Genomic DNA, 24,406 nt, shown 5'->3' with positions numbered 1-24,406 from the left:
AAATTAAAGAGAGAGAGAGAGAGGGGGGGGGAGAGAAAGATGCAGTGAGAATGAAAGAGACCACAGCACTGAAGCTTTCATCCTTCCATGTGGCAGGAGCTGGGCTCAAATCTGGGTCTTGGCATGTAGCAAAGCAACGTGCTATTCAAATGAGCTATTTTGCTGGCCCAGAGCTTCTATGTTGATGAGTATTCAGCGGGACTTGCTATCCTAGCTCTGGTGAAGAGTGCTGCTCTGATCCTAGAGGTTCAGAGAGCCTACTCAGCTAAGATTTTGGTACCTACTGTTGAAAAGATGTTTTGGAGTTTCCCTGACTTTGGAGTTAAATTGAAGTGTCAGATCCTCTCTATTACTACAGAATGCATTGTGCTTGCTGGTGGGGCTATTTTATGAATCTTACTGACTTTATCTTCACTAAGGTAAGAAAAGACAATCAAAATATTATTAGTGAAAGCATGCGGAGGCCTGGCAGCGACTAAAATATTAGCCTGTTATCTGCTAGAAGAACTGCAGTGTTACTCTCTCCACGTTGTGTGAGTAGAACAGGAAGCATCACAGTGTAACATTCTTGCTTACCTAGGAAGCTCTGCCACCTGGGTTCAGACTCCTGATGTTCCTCTGTAAGGGAGGACATTTTGAATGTTATTTTGCCTTTTTCTTTTTTTAAAATGCTTTTTAAAATTTTACTTTTTCTCATTTATTTATTTTTGCCTCCTGGGTTATCTCTGGGGCTTGGTGCCTGGACTATGGCTACACTGCTCCTGGTGGCCATCCCCCCCCCCCCATTTTATTGGCTAGCACAGACAGAAATTGAGAGAGGAGGGGGAGATAGAAAGGGAGAGACAGGGAGTCGGGCTGTAGCGCAGCCGGTTAAGCGCAGGTGGCGCAAAGCACAAGGACTGGCATAAGGATCCCGGTTCCCCACCTGCAGGGGAGTCGCTTCACAGGGCAACAAAAGGGAATAAATAAATAAAATAAATATTTAAAAAAATATTTTAAAAAAAGAAAGGGAGAGACATACTTGCAGACCTGCTTCACCATTTAAGTATCTCCCCTGCCCCACTGCGCTTAGTATGATATGCCATTAACACTTTTTTTTTTCAAAGCAATTTGACAATGTACCTTACAGAACTATTTACAGAACTATAAGATTTCAAGAGTATTTTCATATGCACACTTCGTGCATGTAAGTGGCCTCACCAAAATTCTGGGCACTCCCCCACCTCCCACTGCCAATAGTTCTTCCATTTTAAGAGACAGTCCAGCTGCCTTTTATTTATTTTTTGCAAGTTCCATTGCTTTACTCGTCTCTATTCCACACATAGGAGTGAAACCCTACCAAGATAAATAAATATATGTGTAGTGTGTAGCTGTCTTGCTTTGGTCATAGTGACGAATATCTGTAGAATCAGCTTCTATTTTCCAATGCCATCAAAACTTCTCTTCTAAAATGAGACAATAGTTTTTCTTCTCCGAGGAAGTAGAAAGAGAGAGAGAGAGAGAGAGAGAGAGAGAGGGATTGTGTGTTTGTGTGTGTGTGTCTGGGGGGGGCGTTGCCTTCAGTGTCCAGCGAGTAACAGTAAAAACCAGAATTACATGGCGAGCAAGCAGCGTGGGAACACTGAGGTCAGAGTCTGAGACTCGCTCACCTGAGCTGTTTTCTCATCTTCTTGAGTTAACAGCTTGTACCTCCTTACCGCCCCCCCCCAAAAAAAAAGAAACCTTTCATCTTTTCTTGCATTTCCCTCCCTGGTTCTCCAGGAGAAGCCCCAGGAGGACTAGACCCTGCTTCCTCCATGAGTTCAAGTCCCATGGGCACCTGTGCACGCTGAGAGGGAGAAAGAGATGAGGCATGGCCCTCGCGCTGGGGTTCGGGTCGCCTTTCCCGTGCGCCCTTTGCCCTTCTGTGGACACCCCTCCCCCAGACCCTCCTACCTCCTTCCGGTTGGCAGAACCCCTCTCCTCCCACCTCCCCTCCCCCTCTCCCATCCTCCCCACCTGCAGACCCCTCCTCCCCCCTGCGCAGACCCCCTCCCTCACCTTCCTCCCCCTCTGCAGACCCCCTCCCTCACCTACTGACCACCTTCACTCCCCTCTCCACCTGCAGACCCCCTCCCCACTTCTCCTCCCCTACCTCCCCCCTCTGCAGATTCCCCCACTCTCCTCCCCCACCTGCAGACCCCCTCCCTCCCCCTCCTTTGGCTCCCCCCACCTCCTCCTTCCCCGCCTCCCCCCTTACCCCCGGGGCTAAGCCCAGCGCCCCCCCCCCTCCTCGCTGCGGCTCTTCACGCGGCCTCACGTGGGTTTTGAGTGACAGAGACGCAGGCACCACCCAGCCACCCTCCCCGCCCTCCCCCTGCCCACACACCCCTGCCCACAGCCGGGGATGCCCTGGGGGTATCGCCACCCCCCCCACTGTGCATCCACCTCCGGAGGGGGCGGGCGGGCCCCCGGAGCTGCAAGGGCGCGGGGGTGGGGTGGGGTGGGTGCGCGCCCGCGTCTGCAGAGGCTCTGCTGCACCACTCTGCGCCGAGGTGTGGCTCCCCCCGCCCCCGCCCCCGGCTCCCCGGCTCCCCGGCTCCCCGCCCCCGGGCTCCCCGAAGCCCGGCGCGTCTGAGGATGCGCCTCCGAGCCCGCGGCCCCCCAGCTGCCTTTGCGGGGACCTGCGCCTAGCGCCGCGGGGCTGCCGGCGTGGGTGCAGGCGTGCGCGGCCCCGGGTGCGAGTGCCGGGAGAGCTGGGTGCCGCAGAGCCGCGGGCAGCAGGATGACCTAGCTCGGGTGCGGACGGTCGCATTGTCGCTGCCCTGCCGGCCGGGAGGCACCTGGATCGCTGCTGACCAGCCCCCACCCCCACCTCCACCCCGGCCCCTCAGCCCCCCGGGGCCCCCACTCCGTATGCACCATGGCCCACGCGGCGGCTTCTATTAAAAAAGTTCGGGAGGCTGAACTGGACGAGAAGGAGAAGAACCTGGAGAGAGAAAGGAAAAAACAACGGAAAGTCCCCCGGGAACGGATGGAACGCAAGAGAAAGGTATGGGGAGCATCTTCTGCACCCCTGGCCGCCGCCTCCTGCGGGCCCTCCGCGCTTGCCCCCTGCGCTGGGTGGGCCCGGGGTGCTTCCTGGGCTGGGGGGAGGGAAGCGGGGGCCGGGCAGGGAGCCCCCTTCCCCCAAGGCCTCGCCTTGGCTTTCAAAGCTGTTTCCATTCGCAGCCCCCCCCCCCCCCAGGTCCACTCTCCACTCTGCCAGGCTGGACTTGAGTCCTTGAGAAAGTGGAAGGACGGACGGACATTGTCCCCACCGTCAGCACCTCAAATCCACGATTAGGTCTCTGTCCTCTTGCCGGCTGGGGATTCCATGTCGACAACCTCTGGTTCAGAAACCGCTGCCAGCTATAGAGTCCGTCTGTGTCTGTCTTTATGTCTGTCTCTCTCTCCTTCTTGGTCCTCTCGCACTAAGAATACTGGCGTGGTGAGCTGTGTCTTTGCGGCGTGAAATTTGGACTCAGGTGGCTTGGTGGGCAACGTTCATGTTGGGATTTTCTTTTCTGAACGCAGCTGCTAGAGGAAAAAGAAAGACCAGGGCTCATATGAGGGAGGGGGCATAAGTAAATGAATAAGTAAATAGCTGGCTTCATTTAAGTCCATCCAACTGTAGCATACGGGTGTCTCTTTATATGTATATATCAAATCTATAAAATATGTAACATGGATGTGTAGATAGATATATAGGTAGGTGGATGGATAGACAGAGATTTATTTCCTATTTGAAGCAGAAATGGTCTGACAAGTTGATGGAGTGAAAGGTAGGTCCAGCCAGTGGTCTGACTTGGGAGGGAAGACTCTCTCTGGGAAGGCTTTGTAATTAACAAAGTAGGTCACTGGGAGAATCCAGGGAGGGGTGGAGGTGGGGGGCTCATGGCAGTTACAGTGGTAGAGCTTAGAGCCAAGCGGCTGGTTCCCGGCTGCTGTGAGGCAGGGCTCTGGGGGGAGAGGACACAGGGTGGCAGTGGGGGTGGGGGCGCCTTTCCTCTTCTCTCCCTGCATGGCTGGGCCCCTCTACATTGTGGCCTGGACGTTGGAAGGGGGTAGGTGGGGCTGCCCAGGAGTGAGATCTTCCTGCCCAGGTCTACCTCCCCTTCATCTTTGCTCCTTATTCCCCTGCTGGGTTTGGTTCCAACATGCAGCTTTTATTAGGTGCCACAAATAGAACTTATTTCTAGGAGATTTTTTTTTTCCCCTTTTGGGGGCGAGCAGGTAGGGACTTCAATCGTGCTGTGATGGCCTCTAAAATATCTCCGTCAGGGTGGCATTTATTCTTCCTTCGGTCTTATTCTCACCGTTTTTGAGAAAGTCACAGGTTACATTACTGGCCAGTTTTGGGTACCAGTGGACTTCCTGTTCACCACCCTTGAATCGAGCACACCTGCATTAAGCCATCTGACCTTTTTTTTTTTTTGCCAGGGTTATTGCTGGGCTCACTCAGTGCCAGCACCATGAATCCACTGCTCCTGGAGGCCATTTCCCCCCCTTTTGTTGCCCTTGTTATTGTAGCCTCATTGTGGTTATTGTTATTATTGTTATTGTTGATGCCATTCGTTGTTGGATAGGACAGAGAGAAATGGGGAGAGAAGGGGAAGACAGAGAGGGGGAGAGAAAGACAGACACCTGCAGACTTGCTTCACCGCCTGTGAAGCCACTCCCCTGCAGGTGGGGAGCCGGGGGCTTGAACTGGGATCCTTACTCTTTGCCCCACGTGCGCTTAAATCACTGCGCTACCACCCTACCCGCGCCACCCGCCACCTGACTTTTGCACCCCTAGACACGCTGTGCTATTGGTCACTTCCCCACCCCAGCCGTGGTCCAGTTGTGGCCTGGTGTCTCTCCTTAGCTGGTGCCTCCAAGCTAAGACCTTGAAGCTCTCTCCACCTTGCTTTCTAGACCTGGAATTGTCATTCCCCCCCCTTTTTTTTCCTGTGTCTTAGCAGCATTGAAAAACCTACATTGAGGTCTGGCAAAGCTGCCTTGGTTACTGGGAATCTCAGTGGCTGGGCTGCTGCATTGCCGGAGTTTGACTCTCAGGAAGGATCATTGGTTCACTTAATCACCTGACCGGTGCACACTCTGCTCAGATCCAGAAGCTAGACCCAGGCTGCCTGGAGGTGGGGTAGGGAGGTGAGGAGGGGACTGTAGCACGCTGGCTTTTGAATGGTATTTCTCTCTTTCTTTCTTTTGTATTCTGACTCACCTATGGGGCCTCCTCCGTCCTCCACTGCAGACACATGCTGCTGGCTCTCCACTGCGATTCCCCCAGCATAACAAACACTTCCTGAGAGAGCCGGCTGTGGGTTCTATTTATGTTCTAGTCGCTTCTTTGTGAGAGGACATGTACCCGCCCACCACACATAGAGACACACGGCCAATGGAGCCTCTTTTAAAATTCTTATTTTTCCAAGGTAGGCTGCAGGGTTGCTCAGCAAGGAAGGAGAAAAGGGTGGGAACTTGGGGCCACCTTCCACAGCAGCAGTTCTGTTTTCTGATCACATAAGAGTGGTGAATGGGGGTCGGGCGGTGGCGCAGTGGGTTAAGCGCATGTGGTACAAAGCGCAAGGACCGGTGTAAGGAGCCCCCAGCTCTCCACCTGCAGGGGAGTCGCTTTACAGGTGGCAAAGCAGGTCTGCAGGTGTCTATCTTTCTCTCCCCCCCCTTTGTCTTCCCCTCTTCTCTCCATTTCTCTCTGTCCTGCCCAACAATGAACAACATCAACAATGATAATAATAATGACTACAAAGAGGCTACAACAACAAGGGCAACAAAAAGGGCAACAAAAAGGGGGGGAAAATGGCCTCCAGGAGCGGTGGATTCATGGTGCAGGCACCGAGCCCAGCAATAACCCTGGAGGAAAAAAAAAAAAAGAGTGATGAGTGATGAGTGATGTCTCCCAACCCCCCCCCCCCAGCCCGTCCAGAGATGGTGCTGGTGGTTCTTGGACCCCTCTGTTCAGTGCAAGCTGCCACTCCCCCAAATGCAAATGATCTGCCCCTGCAGGTGGTCTGCAGGGGGAAAGCTTTGCCAGTGGTGAAGCAGAGCTTCAGGTGTCTCTATTTCTCTCCCCTTTTCTATCTCCCCTACCCTTTCAATTTCGTCTCTATCCAGTAAATAAAGATAAGAAAAATGGAAAAGCCATGACTGCTGGGAGCACGGATTCATCATGCAGACACCGAGCCCCAGTGATAACCCTGGTGGCAATTAAAAAATAAAATGAGATAGAATAAAATAAAATGAAGCATTAGGTGACCCATGTGGGCACTCCATTGTGATATCGCTTTGTCAATTTGCTGCTGAATGAGAGAGCATTTGCATTGATTATTTGGTGCTTTGTAAAACATTTCAAATCAAATTATTTGAAACACTATCCAGTTATTAATGTGTGTATTTTATATTTATTTATTTTTAGATAGAGATTAAGAGGAAGAAAGAGGGAGAGGAAGGGAGAGAGGGAGAGGGAAGGAGGGAGAGGGGCCACAACACCAAAGCTTCCTATGGTGAGGCGGCAGGTGTGTGTGTGTGTGTGTGTGTGTGTGTGTGTGTGTGTGTGTTACCTGGAAAAAGCATAACCTCATAACTTTGGACTTGGAAAAAAATGGATGAAATGTTTATAGACTTGCTCACAGATGTGCGAGAGTTCATTCTACAATGTGAGTTCTTGCTGTCATATTTTTGTTCCCCACCATCCCATAGTAGTTTCCAGCTTTTTGCACATGGCAAAGCACTGCACTATCGTACTGAACTATTGCACCAGCTGTGTGTGTTTCGAATGCACTTGTGTTTAATGTCTGTATCTGTGTACTCAGGGATCTAGTTTCAATCTCACTGAAAGCAGAATTTACCTGACAACAGCATGTTCAGGCTTCTTTGGGTTGTAGTTTGGATAGCTAATATTTAAATATATTACATACATTGTATATTGGACCTGTGTCATATACCCAACAGTTGAATCAACATGAAGGTTCGCTGAATGAAGTGAGCATATATTTGCTGACATGAGTCGCTGGTATTCCCGCACTGTACAGGTCAAAGAGACAGTCCCTGTTCTGATTATTAGTTTATGTTAAGTCACTTCTTTGTATGCCCAGATATCTCATTTCTTCACTGGTACCTCAGAACTCTGGACTTGGCAAAAAATGGATGAACTGTTTATAGAATTGCTCACAGATGTGCGAGAGTTCATTCTAGAATGTGAGTTCTTGCTGTCATATTTTTGTTCTCCACCATCCCATAGTAGTTGCCAGCTTCATTTTTCTTTCAGTTTGGAAAGTCAACTATTGAAAATTGCTAAAAAGCAAAAAGCAAAGCAATTCCGTCTTGGAAAGGCAAGTGTATATGAAACAATCTTCCTCCTTGACACTTAGGATAATCTGTTCTTCTCTCTCTCTCTCTTTTTAACTTTTTTATTAGTGATTTAATAATGACTGACAAGATTGTGGGATAAGAGGCATACAATTCCATATAATTCCCACCAGCAGAGTTCTGTTTCCCACCCCCTCCCTTGGAAACGTCCCTATTCTTTATCCCTCTGGGAGTGTGGACCCAGGATCTTCATGGGGTTGCAGAATGTGGGAGTTCTGGCTTCTGTAATTGCTTCCATGCTGAACATGGGTGTTGGCAAGTGGATCCATACCCCCAGCCCGTTTCTCTCTTTCCATAGTGGGCCAGGGCTCTGGGGAGGTGGGGTTCTAGGACACAGTGGTGAAGTGTCTGCCCAGGGAAGTCAGGTTGGTGTCATGGTAGCATCTGCAACCTGGTGGCTGAAAAGCATTAAGATATAAAGCAGAACAAATTGTGTAATAAGCAGGAACCTGAAGGTAAGAGTGTAGCAGATGAACTTTGGGGGTCCCCATGTTGGAAAGAGCTAGGAAGTCTATTTTAGGTATATTCCAAAAGGGCCATCATTAAAGTGTGCTGATCTCTTGCCCTTATCCAGCTTTTGTAGTCCGGACTTTACCTGTCAGGGTTATACTTAGAGTGATTAAGGGAAGTGAAATCGAAGTAGGTGAGGAGGGTATCAAGGTCTAAGTAGAAACTACTTGATTAAGTACTTGATGGTGTCTTTCTTAGGTCTTTCTACTTACTTGCTGCACTTAACTAAGTCACTGTAGACTATTGCACACTTTTACTTTAAGGTGTGTGTTTTCCCCCAACTTATGGATACATGTGCATGTGTGCCCTACCTCATGGGCCCTGATGTATAGGATGATCCACTATTTTCAAATAAGTGAACCTGGTCTCCTATCTGAGCAGGAAGAGGCCATTCTCTCATCTGTCACATTATAGTGAGAGCCATTATGGTCAGAGCAGGGCGGTGCTCTGAGCATACTATTCTTGCTTCATCAGGAAGATAGGCCTTGGCATGTCAATAGTCTTAGTAAGAATAGTTCCTTTTTAAAATAAAAAAAAACTTATTTATTGGATAGAGACAGCTAGAAATTGAGAGGGGTGATGTGTATATATATATATAGTCACCCAAATTAGCCTATATACTATATATATAATTACATATTATATATAATTAGCTTATATTATATATAACCACATATTATATATAATTAGCTTATATATTATATATAGCCACCCGAATTAGTATATATATTATATATAATTATATATACATTATTAGCTTATATATTTTATATATATATAATTAGTCACCCGAATTAGCTTTCATGTGATCTTTTCTCAATCCCTGCAGTTGAGATGGATTTTACTGCTATGAGAATGAATTAAATAACATATTTTAGATGAAATTATATGTAAGGTTCAGCTTGTAATTCTATAACTCACATACCAAAATAGTCATGAGGTTTTTTTTAATCTACTACTAGAAACCAACATCGTCTTCCCAAACCTAGCAGTTCTTGTCAGTGATAAACTAAATCTCATTCTTTGTTACAATTTCATCAGGATTTTTCAGTGCATAGTTACATTCATTAAACAGGAACAGAAAGCTGATTTTTATTTATTTATTTATTTTCTCTTCCAGGGTATTGCTGGGGCTCAGTACCAGTGCTATGAATCCATTGCTCCTGGTGACCATTTTTTTTCCATTTTATTGGATAGCACAGAGAAATTGAGAGGGGAGAGGAGACAGAGAAAGAGAGAGAAAGATAGACACCTGCAGACCTGTTTCACCGCTTATGAAGTGCCCCCCCCCCCCGCAGGTGGGGAGCCGGGGGCTCAAACCTGATTTATTTCTCTTTAAATTTTTTAAAACTTTTTTTTTTAGTATTTATTTATTCTCTTTTGTTGTCCTTGCTGTTTTATTGTTGTAGTTATTATTGTTACTGATGTCGTTATTGTTGGATAGGACAGAGAAATGGAGAGAGGAGGGGAAGACAGAGAGGGGGAGAGCAAGATAGACACCTGCAGGCCTGCTTCACTGCCTGTGAAGCGACTCCCCTACAGGTGGGGAGCCGGGACTCAAACCAGGATCCTTAGCTGGTCCATTAATGCTTTGTGCTTAACCCGCTGCACTATCGCCTACTCCCTAAATTTAAAAAAAATATTTGTTTTATTTATTCCCTTTTGTTGCCCTTGTTGTTTTATTGTTGTCATTGATGTCGTTGTTGTTGGATAGAACAGAGAGAAATGGAGAGAGGAGGGAAAGACAGAGAGGGAAGAGAAAGACACCTGTAGACCTGCTTCACTACCTGTGAAGTGGGTGAAGGTGGGGAGGCGGAGCCTTGAACCAGGATCCTTATGCCGGCCCTTGCACTTTGTGCCACCTGCTCTTAACCTGCTGCGCTCCTGCTCAACTCCCTCAAACCTGGTTTTTTGCATGGGTCCTTGCACCTGGCTCCCTAGAGAGTCCGGTGTTTATCCACTGTGCCACTTCCCGGACCACTTGATAAACAGTAGGTTCCCACCCCCCCATATCTATATATATCATCCTCCCCTCTCAATTTCTGGCTGTCTATCCAGTAAATAAATAAAGACAATTTTTTAAAAATTAAAATTCTTTGTTACATTTCATTCTTTTAAAAAAATTTTCAAAATTAAATTCTTAAAATTAATTGTTTTAAAATTTAAAAAATTAAAATTCTTTGTTACGTTCCATTCTTTTTTACAGTTTCATCAGGACTTTTAAATTTTTTATTAGTGATTTAATAATGACTAACAAGATTGTGAGATAATAAGGGTACAATTCCATACAATTCAGCCACCAGAGTTCTGTATCCCATCCCTTCCATTGGAAACTTCCCTATTCTTTATCTCTCTGGGAGTTTGGACCAAAGATCTTTATGGGATGTAGAAGGTGGGAGATCTGGCTTCTTTAGTTGCTTCTCCATTAGACTTGGGTGTTGGCTGGCCAGTCCATATCCCTAACCTATTCTCTCTTTCCCTAGTGGGGCAGGGCTCTGGAGAGGTGGGGTTCCAGGACACATTGGTGAAGTCATCTGCCCAGGGAAGTCAGGCTGGTGTTATGGTAGCCAACAGCAACTTGGTGGCTGAAAAGCATTAAGATATGAAGCAGAACAAATTGTTTAATAATCAGGAACCTAGAGGTAAGAATACAGCAGATGAGATTGGGGTCTTGGTGTGGGAAGAAGCTTGGAAGTCTATTTTACGTATATTCCAAGGGGCCCATGACTTTATTAATTTTTACCTGAGCCTGCCAGCCAACATACAGGTATACTGAATGTATTATCTGGGAAAATGGTGTCAGAGTTGAAAATAGGACTGGAAAGCTGGATCAGGGCAGAGAGAAGCTTCCAAATATGGGAAAGTATATAAATACCACTAACTGTGAACCCCATCAATCTGACGAAGGGCCCATGTCTATTCATATTTATCACAGGAGCCTGTGTAACCTCTGCATTCCTGTCAGTCTGAGCTCACAGTCCATGGTCACAGCTAGGAACATTCTAGGCTGCACTCATTTCAGGACCAGTCTTCCTCCAGTGGCAGAGTAGGTTGACCCAGCTTCCCTTTGGAGAGTGGGGCAGTTTCTACCAATGTTGTTCTGCCTTGAGAGCAAGGTCCTGTAGAGATCCACAAGGGGGTTTATGATGCTGTTCCTGATGGAGATGACCAGTGATGGTGGAGAGAGGGATCTGTTAGAGATCTAGGCCCATCAGATCTATGTGGGAATCCCAGGATTCCTCATCAGGACTTCTCAGTGCATAGATACATTCATAAAACTGGCATAGAAAGGAATTTTTACATGAAATTAAGTAGTTAATAAAAAGCCAAACTTCCTTCAAGTCCTTTTCATCACATTTCACTGGAAAGGGTTCTAATCACCTCTGGGCTTTTGTTTTCTAGCTTTGTGATTGTAGAGGGACCAAGATTTACTATTTCTAGACTAACCTTAAAGACTCTCCCCTTGTCTGAACCTCCTTGTCCCCATGGCTTTTGCATCAATGGCAGTGAGGACATTCAAGGAGGCTATTTATTCTCACTCATGGACTTGTAGTTATTAGGATGCTGTGGACAGTTAGAGTTGCAGCTGTGGATCCAGCTGCTTAGCAATAAAGGACTTTTCATCTTTGCAAATGTGTGGAGGATGGTCTTCTTTGGCATGCGATTTGTGTTGTAACTAAGTACCCAGTGTCATGGCCGTCATGCCTGCTTTGTGTGTAGGTGAGCCCCGCTCTGGCGGGAGACAGTGGGCAGCCCAGTCTTCTTCTGCTGCCCTGGAGTTTCCCTGCTTAGGCACCTGACCTCTCAGGGGAACCCGACTCTGAGAGCAGGGACGCTCAGCCAAGAGCCAGATCCACAAAGATTTGTGGGCAGGGAATCAAATACAGTGTTATTAAAAATACAAATCACCACAGAAGAGTGTGTCCAGTGTGAGTCCCTCCTGGGACTCTTCACACGTGGAACATCCCAGTAACTACATGCCAATGGCATTGACTTTTTTTTTTTTTTTTCTTTAAGACACAGATTGTAACCTTTTTGTCAATTCCAGTAGTCCCCACAGTGATGTAAGGTAGATTGGTGATGTCCTGAGCTTTTTCTGGACTGATGTTTATCCTATGTCTGTTCACGAACTGGCGGGTTTGCATTTGCGTTTGAGCCTAAATAAAACATTCAGGCATATCTGTTTGTCTGTGGCAGAAAACATAGAACCATGATGAATTTTTGTTTTTTTCCTTTTTGCCATTCTTTCCTCCCTCATAGAATCTCTTTTCAATTTATTTTATTTTATTAGTGATTTAATATTGATTTACAAAATTACCTGTCAGCAAGCGTATGATTCCACACCATTCCCAACACCAGAGTTTTGAATCCCCTGTCCCTCCTTTGCAAGCCATGACAGTTCTCCCAAGGTTGTTGACATAGGTTAACTGTCATCTCTACAGCTGTATGTCTACGTTTTTACATAATTGCCCCCTTTTTCTTCCAGGTCCACTCCTCTCTTCCCCCCTCAAGCCACCCATGACCCTATTACTATATCCAAATGTCTCTCTCTTATCTCTCCCTGGAACCTGATGGAGCTGGAGTTCAGAGCCCTCTTATTATCCTCTTCCTCCTATCACTTCTCTCCCACTGGGAGTGTGAATCAGAATTGCTCCTGGGGAGCGGAAGGTAGGAGGTCTGGTTTCTACAATTGCTTCTCTGACGGACATGGGTGTTGGCAGATGGGTCCATACCCCCAGCATGTTCATAGAATCTTTTTTACTGTTCTCTCCTCTGCCCCTTCTTCTTAGCTCAATTCACATACCCTTTCCAGGGAAGAATGATCTTTCTTTAAGTGGCTGTGCTATTAATGGCATTCTTCACCAGCACCATAAATCTAAGTTTTTATTAGTTTTTAATTATAAAGAGCCTCTTTCGGCCATTGAGTGGGTGAACTAACTACTAGCTGTCAAATTTGTGAGATTGTGACAAAAAAAAACAACAACCCCCAAACTAGTTCCAATTATGTGGCATCAGGAATGTGTTTAAGAAGACTCTTAAAAGACAAACTGAAATCTCAGATTTAAGAAAATGTCTGGGAGCTCATTTTTGGAATCTGAAATCCTTAAAGACAACCTAAAAAAGGAAGTTGTTCTTTCTCTGTGTGATCAGTCTGATATTGTGTATATGTTTAAATATTCAAAAAATCAAAATGGAGTCATTGGCAGCCTTTATTATCAAACTTTGCACTTGTTAGTCATTTTGTTCCTCAGTTGGGTGACTAGAATAATAGTTAGAGCACCTTTTTCAGAAATAATATGAAAATCCTTCTCCCCCCCCCTTTATTTTTGATAGGACAGAGAAATGAGAGGGGAAGACTGAGTGAAAAAACAAAAGAGACAGTATTGCTCCATTGCTTGTGACGTATTCCCCTTTCAAAAATATCATTTTACTGGTACCTCTTCTTTAAAAAAAATCAATGACATTCTTTTTAAAAACATGTTTTCTCTTAATGAGACAGATATAGAGCAAAAGATGCAGAGAAACCAAAGCACTGAGCATCTTTGGTTTATGGTGATAACCTGGGAGCCTCACCGAAAGTCTTTTTATATAACTGCTATGTTACCTCCCCACCCTGAAAATATTTCATAATCATGGTGTAGGAGTTAGTGAAAACACAAGAACATTAAGACTTCTACTCACATACTATTTGTTGATCTTTTTGTGTTTCTATTTTTCTAATCAAACCATTCATTTTGATGTATGCTTCTCAAAGTAATTTCTTCTTCACAAAGAATCCCCCTCTTTTCCCCCCTCAGGGACAGGCACTGTATTGGAATATGTCCCTTTTGCTTCATAGATGTCTTGTAATTTTAAATGTATAGTATGGAATAGTCTCAATAAAGTTATCTGTCTACACTTCATTCCCAATAAACCAGAAGCCTGGAAGAGAACTGGAAGAGAAAATAAACCAGAAACTATTTTTTAAAATTTTAAAATATTTATTTATTTTCCCTTTTGTTGCCCTTGTTTTTTTTTTTTATTGTTGTTGTAGTTATTGTTGTTGTTACTGATGTCATCGTTGTTATATAGGACAGAGGGACATGGAGAGAGGAGGGGAAGACAGAGAGGGGGAGAGAAAGACAGACACCTGCAGACCTGCTTCACCGCCTGCAGGTGGGGAGCCGGGGGCTCGAACCAGCTCGATACGTGTGCTTTGCGCCACCTGCACTTAACCCGCTGTGCTACTGCCCAACTCCCAATTAGAAACTATTGGTTCCCCCCGTTTTTTATTTGTCAGTAATAGTGGGTTACAGAATTATGACAGTGTCTAGTCCCACACCACACCCACCACCAAAGTTCTGTGTCTCTACCCTACCACCTCCCAAAGATGACCACCAGAGTTCTCACAGTCTTACAGATAGTTTGCTTGCTTGCTTCTCTCTTTTTTCTCCTTCTCTTCCTCCTCCTTATCAGATCTCTAGATTCCACATATCAGTGAAACCATCTGGTAGTTGATTTTCATCTCTTTGTTTCACTAAGCATAATCACCTCGAGTTCCATCCATTTTTTTGTCCCAAAGGACACAAAATTGTCTTTTTTTATTGCAGAGTAGTATTCCGTGGAGTAAGTATCCTATAATTTCCTTAACTAGTCATCTGTTGATGGGCACTGAGGCTGCTTCCACTCTGGCTATTGTGAACAATGCAGCTGTCTACATAGGGGGGCATTGTTCCTTCAAATAGATGTTTGTGTGTCCTTTGGATAAATGCCCAAGAGTGATATTGCTGGATTATAAGGGATTCCATTTGTATTTATTTAAGGACTCTCCATATAGTCTTCTGAAGGGGCTATACCAGTTTACATTCCCACCTACAGTGGAGCAGAGTCCCTTTTTCTCCACAGCCTTGCCAACACCTGTCATGTCCTGGCTTGCGATAGGTTATGCTCACAGGTGTGAGATGGACACTGTTGATTTTTTTCTTCCAGGGTTATTGCTGGGGTTCGGTGCCTGTACCATGAATCCACTACTCCTGGAGGCTATTTTTTTCCTTTTGTTGCCCTTGTTTTATCATTGTTGTGGTTATTATTATTGTTATTGATGTCATCATTGTTAGATAGGACAGAGCAATGGAGGGAGGCGGGAAAGACAGAGAGGGGGAGAGTAAGATAGACACCTGCAGACCTGCTTCACCACTCGTGAAGCAACCCACCTGCAGGTGGGGAGCCGGGGGCTCGAACCGGGATCCTTATGCCGGTCCTTGGTCTTTGCGCCACCTGTGATTACCCTGCTATGCTACCAACCCCCAACTATTGATTTTTTAAAACCACCTTGGTGATAGCAACCAGAACGAGAGGCCACTGGAGTAAATGTCCCACCTCCCCACCAGCCCCCTCTGCTCTGCCCCATCTTGGAATCTGAACACCAAGGGCTGACTTCTCATAGTTGGCATGACTCAGAATTGCCATTGAGAAATTTTTTCCATGTACAGTTAGAGGCACCCTGGCAACCTTTAGAAAGTTCAGTGGGGCTAATTGGTCTGTATAATAACCAATTAATTCTGAAGGTAGAGAGGAAGAAACTAGTGTTTAAAAGGGAAAGTTGCAAGCATTGACCATCTGCATGTTGACTCTCTTCTGCCCTAGTGGAGTCATCTTCAGCCCTGAGCTTCGAAGCTCACAGAGGATGGAGTACTCACCGAAGCTCATCTTTTCAGGAAAGCCACTCACATCTGATCTTAGGATGTTTGTCTTAACTGATTGTGCTGCTTTGTGTAGACTTAAGTAAATGTCCCAGGGATTTGACTGGTAGCTTAGCAGCCCTTGAAACTACAAACCTTTAGAGATGGCAGCACCGTTAACAGCAGCTATGCAAGTCAGCGACCATTTTTCTTTCCTTGTAACCTCATCTCTGTCTTTCTCAAAAGGATGGGAAGCGGCACAGACAGAGACGAAGAAGAGGGAAGGGCTGATTTCAGAGGTGGATTCCTGCCGCTCTTCTTGATTCTCTCCTCTTAGTGTCATGAACTCACTGACTTGGTTTTATTTCCGTTTCTGTGCCTGTGTTGTTTTCATCTTTTGCATTTATATTTTACCAGTCCTGCACATTTCCTTTCTCCCTCTCTCTCTCTCTCTCTCTCTCCTTTCCCTCTCTCTCTCTCTCTGACTCACCAAAGCTGCAGGAATTCCCTGATTTCCAAGATTCTGGGATGGATTTGCTGACATATAGAGAGGGAATTACTCTCTCTATCGTCCCTCCATTTCTAGCTTGCCAGAGAACCCCCCCCCCCCAGCCCCAAGTTCATTGGAATCCCTTGGTTTTTTTCTTCAGTGTTTTTCCTTTTTCCTTTTACTAAAGCACTGCTCGGTTCTGGCTTGTGGTGCTGCAGGGGGGAATGAACCTGGGACACTGGAGCTTCAGGCCTGTGAGTCTCTTTGCATAACCATTATGCTGTCTCCCCTACCGCTGGATTTCCTTTTTTTTTTTTTTTTTTTTTGCATATTACTTTGTTGCATACTATTGTTCTGCTGCTTATAGAGTGAAGAACTACTCAATAGAAAACCCTGTGTCAGGGCCTGGCAGTAGTGCAGCGGGTCAAGCGCACATGGCAGGAAGTGCAGGGACTGGCGTAAGGATCCTGGTTCGAGCCCCCAGTTTCCCACCTGCAGGGGGTGTCGCTTCACAGGCAGTGAAGCAGGTCAGCAGGTGTCTTTCTCTCCCTTTCTCTGTCTCCCCTCCTCTCTCCATTTCTCTCTGTCCTATCCAACAACAATGACATCAGTGGCAACAATAATAATAACGACAGCAACAAGGGCAACGAAATGGGGAAAAATATGACCTCCAGGAGCAGTGGATTCATGGCACTGCCGAGCCCCAGCAATAACCCTGGAGGCAAAAAAAAAAAAGAAAAAAGAAAAGAAAAGAAAAGAAAAGAAAAGGAAAGAAAGAAAGAGAAAAAGTTAGCAGCTACAACTACCATGCACACACTTGCAGATCTGTCTGGTCAGCGGTGGGAGTGGGAAGGTGCACTGGGTGGACTTTTATTTTATGTCCTGTGAAATGATGAGGGCCTGAGATCTGTTGGAAATCACTCGGCGCCTGGGGGATCTGGCACCCTGCTCAGTGAGGTCCTTGCTTCCTTGAGCATTTTTTTTAAAGAAATGATTAGAGGAGTTCAAGGGGGCCCCAAGTCTCTCTTTGATGGAAATCATTTTGAGATGAGATGACACCGTGTCCCAGACTCAGAAACTTTATTCCAGGAGCTGGAAAACCATCTCCGGTGCTGGGTGCTCTCCCAAGTAACAAGAATAGAGGTGCTCGTGTGAACCTTGAAGTTCAATTCGAGTCTGTCTCTTTGTGTCTTGGTGACGTGGGTCTTCTTATCAGACTTAGGCTCACATGCCAAAGGAAAATGGAAAGAAACGGTTTTCTGTAAGTGGCCAGGGCAGGATGTGTTGAGAACGAAATCACCTTATGAAGCTGTGTGGTTGCCACTGTATTGAGCTTCACAGATTGATTTAAGTCATTTCCCAGGAAGAAGTTTACAGTTCCTGTCGTGTCTTCTGCGCACTTATTAATTCCAGGACTTTGAAACCCACAGAGGAATAGCATCACAGTGCTTTTAAATCACCTTACAACTATCTCCTGACAGTAATGGCTGCTGTCTTAGAACGTCAGGGAGCTAAGAATAACACTCTCCCCCTACCACCACCACGGTAAACACTTAGAGAAACCTCAGCACTCACAGACCAGGCCTTCTCACAGCTCAGGGAAAATCAGGCCTTGCCTGAATCTTTTCACAAGTCCCTGGTACAGACTTCCTGCCTCTAACTGGGCCAGAATGCTTAATGAAACCATGTCACCTCTTAAAAAAAAAAAAGCCCGAAGCCAGTGAAGTGTACCCGAAAACAGTGACTCCTTTGAGGATAGAGGTCACCTCGGGAAAGGGGGAATTTGTGTTTGTTCAGAAGGGTCACCTCCAAAGCAGGGGGGACTTCTGTGGGATTCCAAAGGACAGGCAGGGATCAAAGAGTGAGTGTGGGTGGGCTGAAGGCAGACGCCCCTGAAAGCTCCTTCAGGCAAGAACCAAGTAACAGATCTGTTTCTCTCTCTCTCTCTGTCTCTCTCTCTGCAAACACTTTTTATCAAACGATCTAAGAGAAATTGTCTGTATCAGAAAACACTCCCATTAGCACTCGTTTGACCCAGGAGGCAGACAGTGTCACAGCACTTCAGGATGTGGGGATTTCAGATAAGGGAATAGCACTGAGGAGACAGAGAGGGCAGTGAGTGGAGAGGAGAAATCTCTTGGCCAAAGAAGGAAAAGTGGAACTGGGATGCTTGGCCCCTTCACACAGGAGCCTTCTGGATCATGGATCCTTGGGGGAAGGGACAAAGAGTTTTTTTTTTTAATAATTTATTTCTTTATTGGGGAATTAATGTTTTACATTCAACAGTAAATACAATAGTTTGTACATGCATAACATTCCCCAGATTCCCATTTAACAATACAACCCCCACTATGTCATTCATCATCTTTCATGGACCTGTATTCTCCCCACCCACCCACCCACCCCAGAGTCTTTTACTTTGGTGTAATACTCCAATTCCATTTCAGGTTCGACTTGTGTTTTCTTTTCTAATCTTGTTTTTCAACTTCGGCCTGAGAGTGAGATCATCCCATATTCATCCTTCTGTTTCTGACTTATTTCACTCAACATGAATTTTTCAAGGTCCATCCAAGATCGGCTGAAAACGGTGACGTCACCATTTTTTACAGCTGAGTAGTATTCCATTGTGTATATATACCACAACTTGCTCAGCCACTCATCTGTTGTTGGACACCTGGGTTGCTTCCAGGTTTTGGCTATTACAAATTGTGCTGCCAAGAACATATGTGTACACAGATCTTTTTGGATGAATGTGTTGGCTTCCTTAGGATATATCCTCAGGAGGGGAATTGTAGGGTCATAGGGTAGGTCCATTTCTAGCCTTCTGAGAGTTCTCCAGACTGTTCTCCACAGAGGTTGGACCAATTGACATTCCCACCAGCAGTGCAGGAGGGTTCCTTTGACCCCACACCCTTTCCAGCATTTGCTGCTGTTACCTTTTCTGATGTATGACATTCTCACAGGAGTGAAGTGATATCTCATTGTTGTCTTTATTTGCATTTCTCTGACAATCAGAGACTTGGAGCATTTTTTTCATGTGTTTCTCGGCCTTTTGGATCTCTTCTGTGGTGAATATTCTGTCCAAGTCATCCCCCCATTTTTGGATGGGGTTATTTGTTGTCTTGTTGTTGAGTCTGGCAAGCTCTTTATATATGTTGGTTATTAAACTCTTATCTGATGTATGGCATGTAAAGATCTTCTCCCATTCTGTGAGGGATCTCTTGGTTTGGGTAGTGGTTTCTTTTGCTGTGAAGAAGCTTTTTAATTTGATGTATCTACCCCTGCCCTGGACAAAGAGTTTTTGAAACACTTCAGCCTCCCCAGTGATCTTTGACGTTCCATATAACTCCACTAATCAAGAAACTCAGGGGGGTGAGTGGTGGTATACCTGCCTGAGTGCACACGTTATGATGGGCAAGGACTGGGGTTCAAGCTCCCTGGTCCCCACCTGCAGGGAGAAAACTTTGTGAGTGATGAAGCAGTGTTGTGGGTGTCTGTCTCTTTCCCTCTCCATCCCTCCCTTCTGTGGAGACTAAGATGGAGTCGATAATGCTTACTCATGTACAAAATGCCTCCTTTTTTTTTTTTTTTTTTTTTTTTGGCCTTTCATAGTTCACTTGCCACCTTTGGTCTCGCTTGGTTAATTGCATGGCTCTTTAACACTGGCTCACTCTTGAGCCTGAATTCATAGTTACAATCAAGCACTTAACGGCCTTGTGAGTAGCGCAGGTCCTTTGAACAGGCTCCGTGAGTGCACTTGACCGCTGAGTAGAGATTAGGCTCATATGCATTGTTTATGTTATGTTCTTGTTCTCTATGTCAGTGACTTGAATGGTGCAGGGACAGCTTAGGTCTTTAGGGAGCTGTCCTAACAACCCCTCTCTGGATCAGAAACAGTGGTCTCCTGCCTATATTCCCGGATGCCTCAACCTTCCAAGCAGCAGGACTTCCTGTGCTCACAGTGACCACTGAATTCCTTCCTCTCTCACATCACCATTGCCAGAAACTAGTAGCTACTCACTCACCTGATTCAAAGTATCCCATGGCTGTGTTGGCATTCTGAATTCCAATTGTGTGTGTGTATGTGTGTACTTGTCTTCTGAATCAAACCTAGAAAGAAAAGACTAGTTGGATAACTTGAGATTTCATGTAGCACATGCAGTTGCTATAGAAATGAAACAGAATCAAAGGTTTATTTATTTATTTGTTCAGAGGTGGTTTTTGTTTGTTTGCGATTGATTAAACATTTGGTACACGGTCATTCATGGCATGTATTCATAAGAAGGTTAAGTGTTGGGAGTCGGGCAGTAGCACAGCGGGCTAAGCGCAGGTGCTGCAAAGCTCAAGGACCGGCTTAAGGATCCTGGTTCAAGCCCCCGGCTCCTCACCTGCAGTGGGGGTCACTTCACAGGCGATGAAGCAGGTCTGCAGGTGTCTATCTTTCTCTCCCCCTCTCTGTCTTCCCCTCCTCTCTCCAATTCTTTCTGTCCTATACAATGATGACAACATCAATAACAACAAAAATAACAACTACAACAACAATAAAAAAACAAGGGAAAAAAAAGAGAAAATAAATAAATATATTTTAAAAAGAAGGTTAAGTGTTATAAAGGATGAGACCAAGACATTTCTGGAGGAATATTTCCCCTATTACATTTTTAAAAAATAATTTACTCATTTACTACTGGATAGAGACAGAGAGGACTCAAGAGGCAGGGGGAAATAGGGAGAGAGACAGAGACACCTGCAACTCTTCTTCATCACTGCAGATGGGGACCAGGGGCTTGAACCTGGGTCCTTGTGCACTGTAATGTAGCACATAACCAGGTGTGCCACTGCCTGCTCCCCCTTACATTTTTAATAATGATTAACAAGATTGCAAGGTAACAAGTGTATAATTCCACACAGTTGCCATCACCAGAGTTCTGTGTTCCATCCCTTCTGTTGGAAGCTTCTCTATTCTTTATTCCTCTCTTTGGAGTATGGACCAAAATTCTTTTTTTTATTATTTATTTTCCCTTTGTTGCCCTTGTTGTTTTATTGTTGTTGTAGTTGTTGTTGTTGTTGATGTCGTCGTTGTTGGATAGATAAGACAGAAAGAAATGGAGAGAGGAAGGGAAGACTGAGAGGGGGAGAGAAAGAGAGACACCTGCAAACCAGCTTCACTGCTTGTGAAGCCACTCCCCTGCAGGTGGGGAGCCGGGGCTTGAACCAGGATCCTTACGCTGGTCCTTGCACTTTGAACCACTTGCACTTAACCTGCTGCGCTACTGCCCGACCTCCTGGACCAAAATTCTTTATGGAGTGCAGAAGGTGAGAGTTCTAGCTTCTATAATTGCTTCTCTGCTGGACATGAACATTGGCAGGTCCGTCCATAACCCCAGCCTGTTTTTTATCTTTCCCTAGTTGGGTAGGACTCTGGGGAGGTGGGACTTTAGGACACATTGGTGAGGGAAGTCAGGATGGAATCATAGTGGCATATGCATCTTGGTGGCTGAAAGGCAGTAAGATATAAAGCAGGACAAATTGTTTAATAAATAGGAACTAAAAAGTGGGAATAGAGCAGATGAAGTTAGGAATCTTCAGGTAGGAAGAAGATAGGAAGTCTATTTTAGGTATGTTCTAAGGGGCCCATGACTTTAATAATTTTTGTCTGAGCCTGATAGCTAACATGCAGGTAGAATAACAATATTGGCTTTCTCTCTTGCTTTGCTTGGCAATATATATATATTAATGATTATTTATATTGATTTATTTATATTTATATGGTTTCCAGGATTATAATATTCCAGGGTATACTTCCACATTGAATTGACCACCAGATTGTCTATGCACCCCTCCAGGATAACCATTGTAGTTCTTTCATGGTCTTAGACACTAGTAGGCTACTTGTTTTTTAGTTTGTGTTTTGTTATTTTAAATTTTTTAAATTTATTTTCTCTTTTGTTGCCCGTGTTGTCTTTTTATTGTTATAGTTATTATTGTTGTTGCTATTGATGTCGTCATTGTTAGATAGGACAGAGAGAAATGGAGAGAGGAGGGGAAGACAGAGAGGGGGAGAGAAAGACAGACACCTGCAGACCTGCTTCACCGCTTGTAAAGCGACTCCCCTGCAGGTAGGGAGCCGGGGGCTCGAACTGGGATCTTTACTCCGGTCCTTGCACCATGTGCGCTTAACCCGCTGCGATACTGACTGACTCCCAGTTTGTGTTTTTTAATTATTATTATTTTGTTTATTGAGTAGAGACAGAAATTGAAAGGGGAGGGGGGAGAGAGAGGGAGAGACAGAGAGACACCTGCAGCCCTGCTTCACACTTGTGAAGCTTTCCCCCTGCAGTTGGGAACCTAGGGCTTGAACCTGGGTCCTTGCGCAGTATAACAAGTGCGCTTAACTAGGTGCGCCACCACCACCTGGCCCCTTAGTTTGCATTTGCCAGTGCTCTTATATTCCACAGGAGAATGGTAGCTGTCTTGCTTATTACTTCCTATGCACAATCACCTCCAATTCCATCCATCTTGTCCCAAAGATACAATATCATCTTTTTTTTTTATTGCAGAGATGTATTCGATTGAATATATATGTGTCATAATTTCCTTTATCCAGTCATGTATCTATGGGCATTAAAGTTGCTTTCACTCCTTGGCTCTTGGGAATAATGAAACCGTGATCATCGGGCCTGCACACGCCCTTCAAATGAGTGTCTTCACCTTCTTTGGATCCGTACCTAGGAGTGCACCACTGATATTTAAATGTCATTTGCATCTGAGGGTCACTCTGATGTTTTGTCTTTTATTTTTTTTGAAGCATTTATTGATAGTTTATAAAATATTAATTTTACTGCTTTCAATACAAAAATGTCCCTGCCTTTGTTGGACTTGAAATTTTCCCCTGGGATTCATGAAGTCGTCACCCTCTCTCTGGCCACAAACTCTGGTTTGTGGGGGTTTTTCCCTGTACCCCTGGTCCCTGCTCACACTCAGGGCATATCAGCAACATGGCCTGCTGCCTTGGAGCTGGGCCCAACTCAGTAGTTTTCCTAGTTCTTCTATTTCTCCATCTTTTTTTTTTTTTTTGCCTCTAGGGTTATTTCTGAGGCTCAGTGCCAGCACTAGGAATCCACTGCTCCTGGAGGCTCTTTTTTCCCATTTTGTTGCCCTTGTTGTTGTTAGTCTTATTGTTGCCATTGCTATTATACTTGCTGGATAGGACAGGGAGAAATGGAGAGAGGAGGGGAAGACAGCGAGGGGGAGAGAAAGCTAGACATCCGCAGACCTGCTTCACTGCTTATGAAGCGACCCCCCGGCAGGTGGGGAGCCAGGGGCTTGAGCTGGGATCCTTACGCTGGTCCTTGAGCTTTGTGCCATGTGCACTTAACCCACTGTGCTACCACCTGCCTCCCCCCCCCCCCCGTTTTAATGAATGTCATTCCAACTCTTTCTGGGAGTTACTTCACATGCCAGGGACCCAGGCACAAACCTTTTTGAGGTACAACAGTGGAAATTCAGCCACAGGGGCCCAAGACCTCTAAAGGTCCCTTCAGATACTTTCTCTCATTTGCAAGCTGCTGGGAAGTTGTGCAGAAGGTGTGCACATCTAGAGAAGATTCTAGAAGCTGGTTAAAATGCTGGTTGACTGGGCTGCCAAGACAGCTTACCTAGGAAGGTGCCTGCTTTGCTACGTTTCCTACTCAGGTTCTAGAAACTTTCGGTCTCTCCCCTCACCACCACCCCCTGTGACACTAGGACAAAGCTTTGGTGCTCTGGTGTCTTGCCCTCTCTCCTCTGTTTCTCTCTTTTTCTCTGGAAAAGTCTGCTTGAAACAGCAAAGACTCTACAGGAACCAAAAAGTTTGGGCAGTGGTAAACCGGTTGATCACATACATAGTACGAAGCTCAAAGGTCCCAGTTCAAGCCCCCAGCTCCCCACCTGCAGGGGAATTGATTCACAAGCTGTGAAACAGGTCTGCAGGTGTCTGTCTTTCTCTCCCTCCTCTATCCTCCCTTCCCCTCTCAATTTCTCTTTGTCCTGTCCAATAAAATGGGGGGGGGGGATGACCTCCAGGAGCAGTGCAGGCACCGAGCCCCAGCGATAACCCTGGAGGCAAAAAAAAGAAAGAAATAAAGATAGATAGATTATGATAGGTCATTGTATTTTAGACTCTCAAGCTCAAAGAAACTTGTAGAAGAGGACACCAGAGACCCGCTTCCGTTGTGCCAGACAGGATAGCGACCATTCCCGCCCATTTCACCTCACCACAGCTTAATGCAAGCACCGTGCTTCACAGATCCTGAGGCAGTCATTCCTCTCTGTGTGAACCTACACACATTCCGTTCTCAGG

The 24,406-nt window shown here is 45.6% G+C and overlaps 1 protein-coding gene across 4 annotated transcripts in view; it reads left to right on the top strand.

Moving 5' to 3' along the window:
• LOC132536851 (ankyrin-2-like) overlaps positions 1–24,406 on the top strand; it is a 328,978-nt gene that overhangs the window by 240,838 nt on the left and 63,734 nt on the right. The window contains exon 1 of one of the 4 annotated variants that reach the window (XM_060186239.1): positions 2,563–3,031. The exons of the other annotated variants lie outside the window; for them this stretch is intronic. Coding sequence (XP_060042222.1) covers positions 2,903–3,031 — 129 coding nt within the window. The 5' untranslated portion in view covers positions 2,563–2,902. Of the gene's footprint in view, positions 1–2,562; positions 3,032–24,406 lie in introns of those variants that run through there. 4 annotated transcript variants of the gene reach the window in all.

The sequence above is a fragment of the Erinaceus europaeus genome, chromosome 2 (genome assembly GCF_950295315.1).
Source record: "Erinaceus europaeus chromosome 2, mEriEur2.1, whole genome shotgun sequence".
In the NCBI taxonomy this organism is placed as follows: domain Eukaryota; kingdom Metazoa; phylum Chordata; class Mammalia; order Eulipotyphla; family Erinaceidae; genus Erinaceus; species Erinaceus europaeus.
Note: the sequence above shows the minus strand (reverse complement) of the source record. Positions and strands in the feature narration are given on the sequence as shown.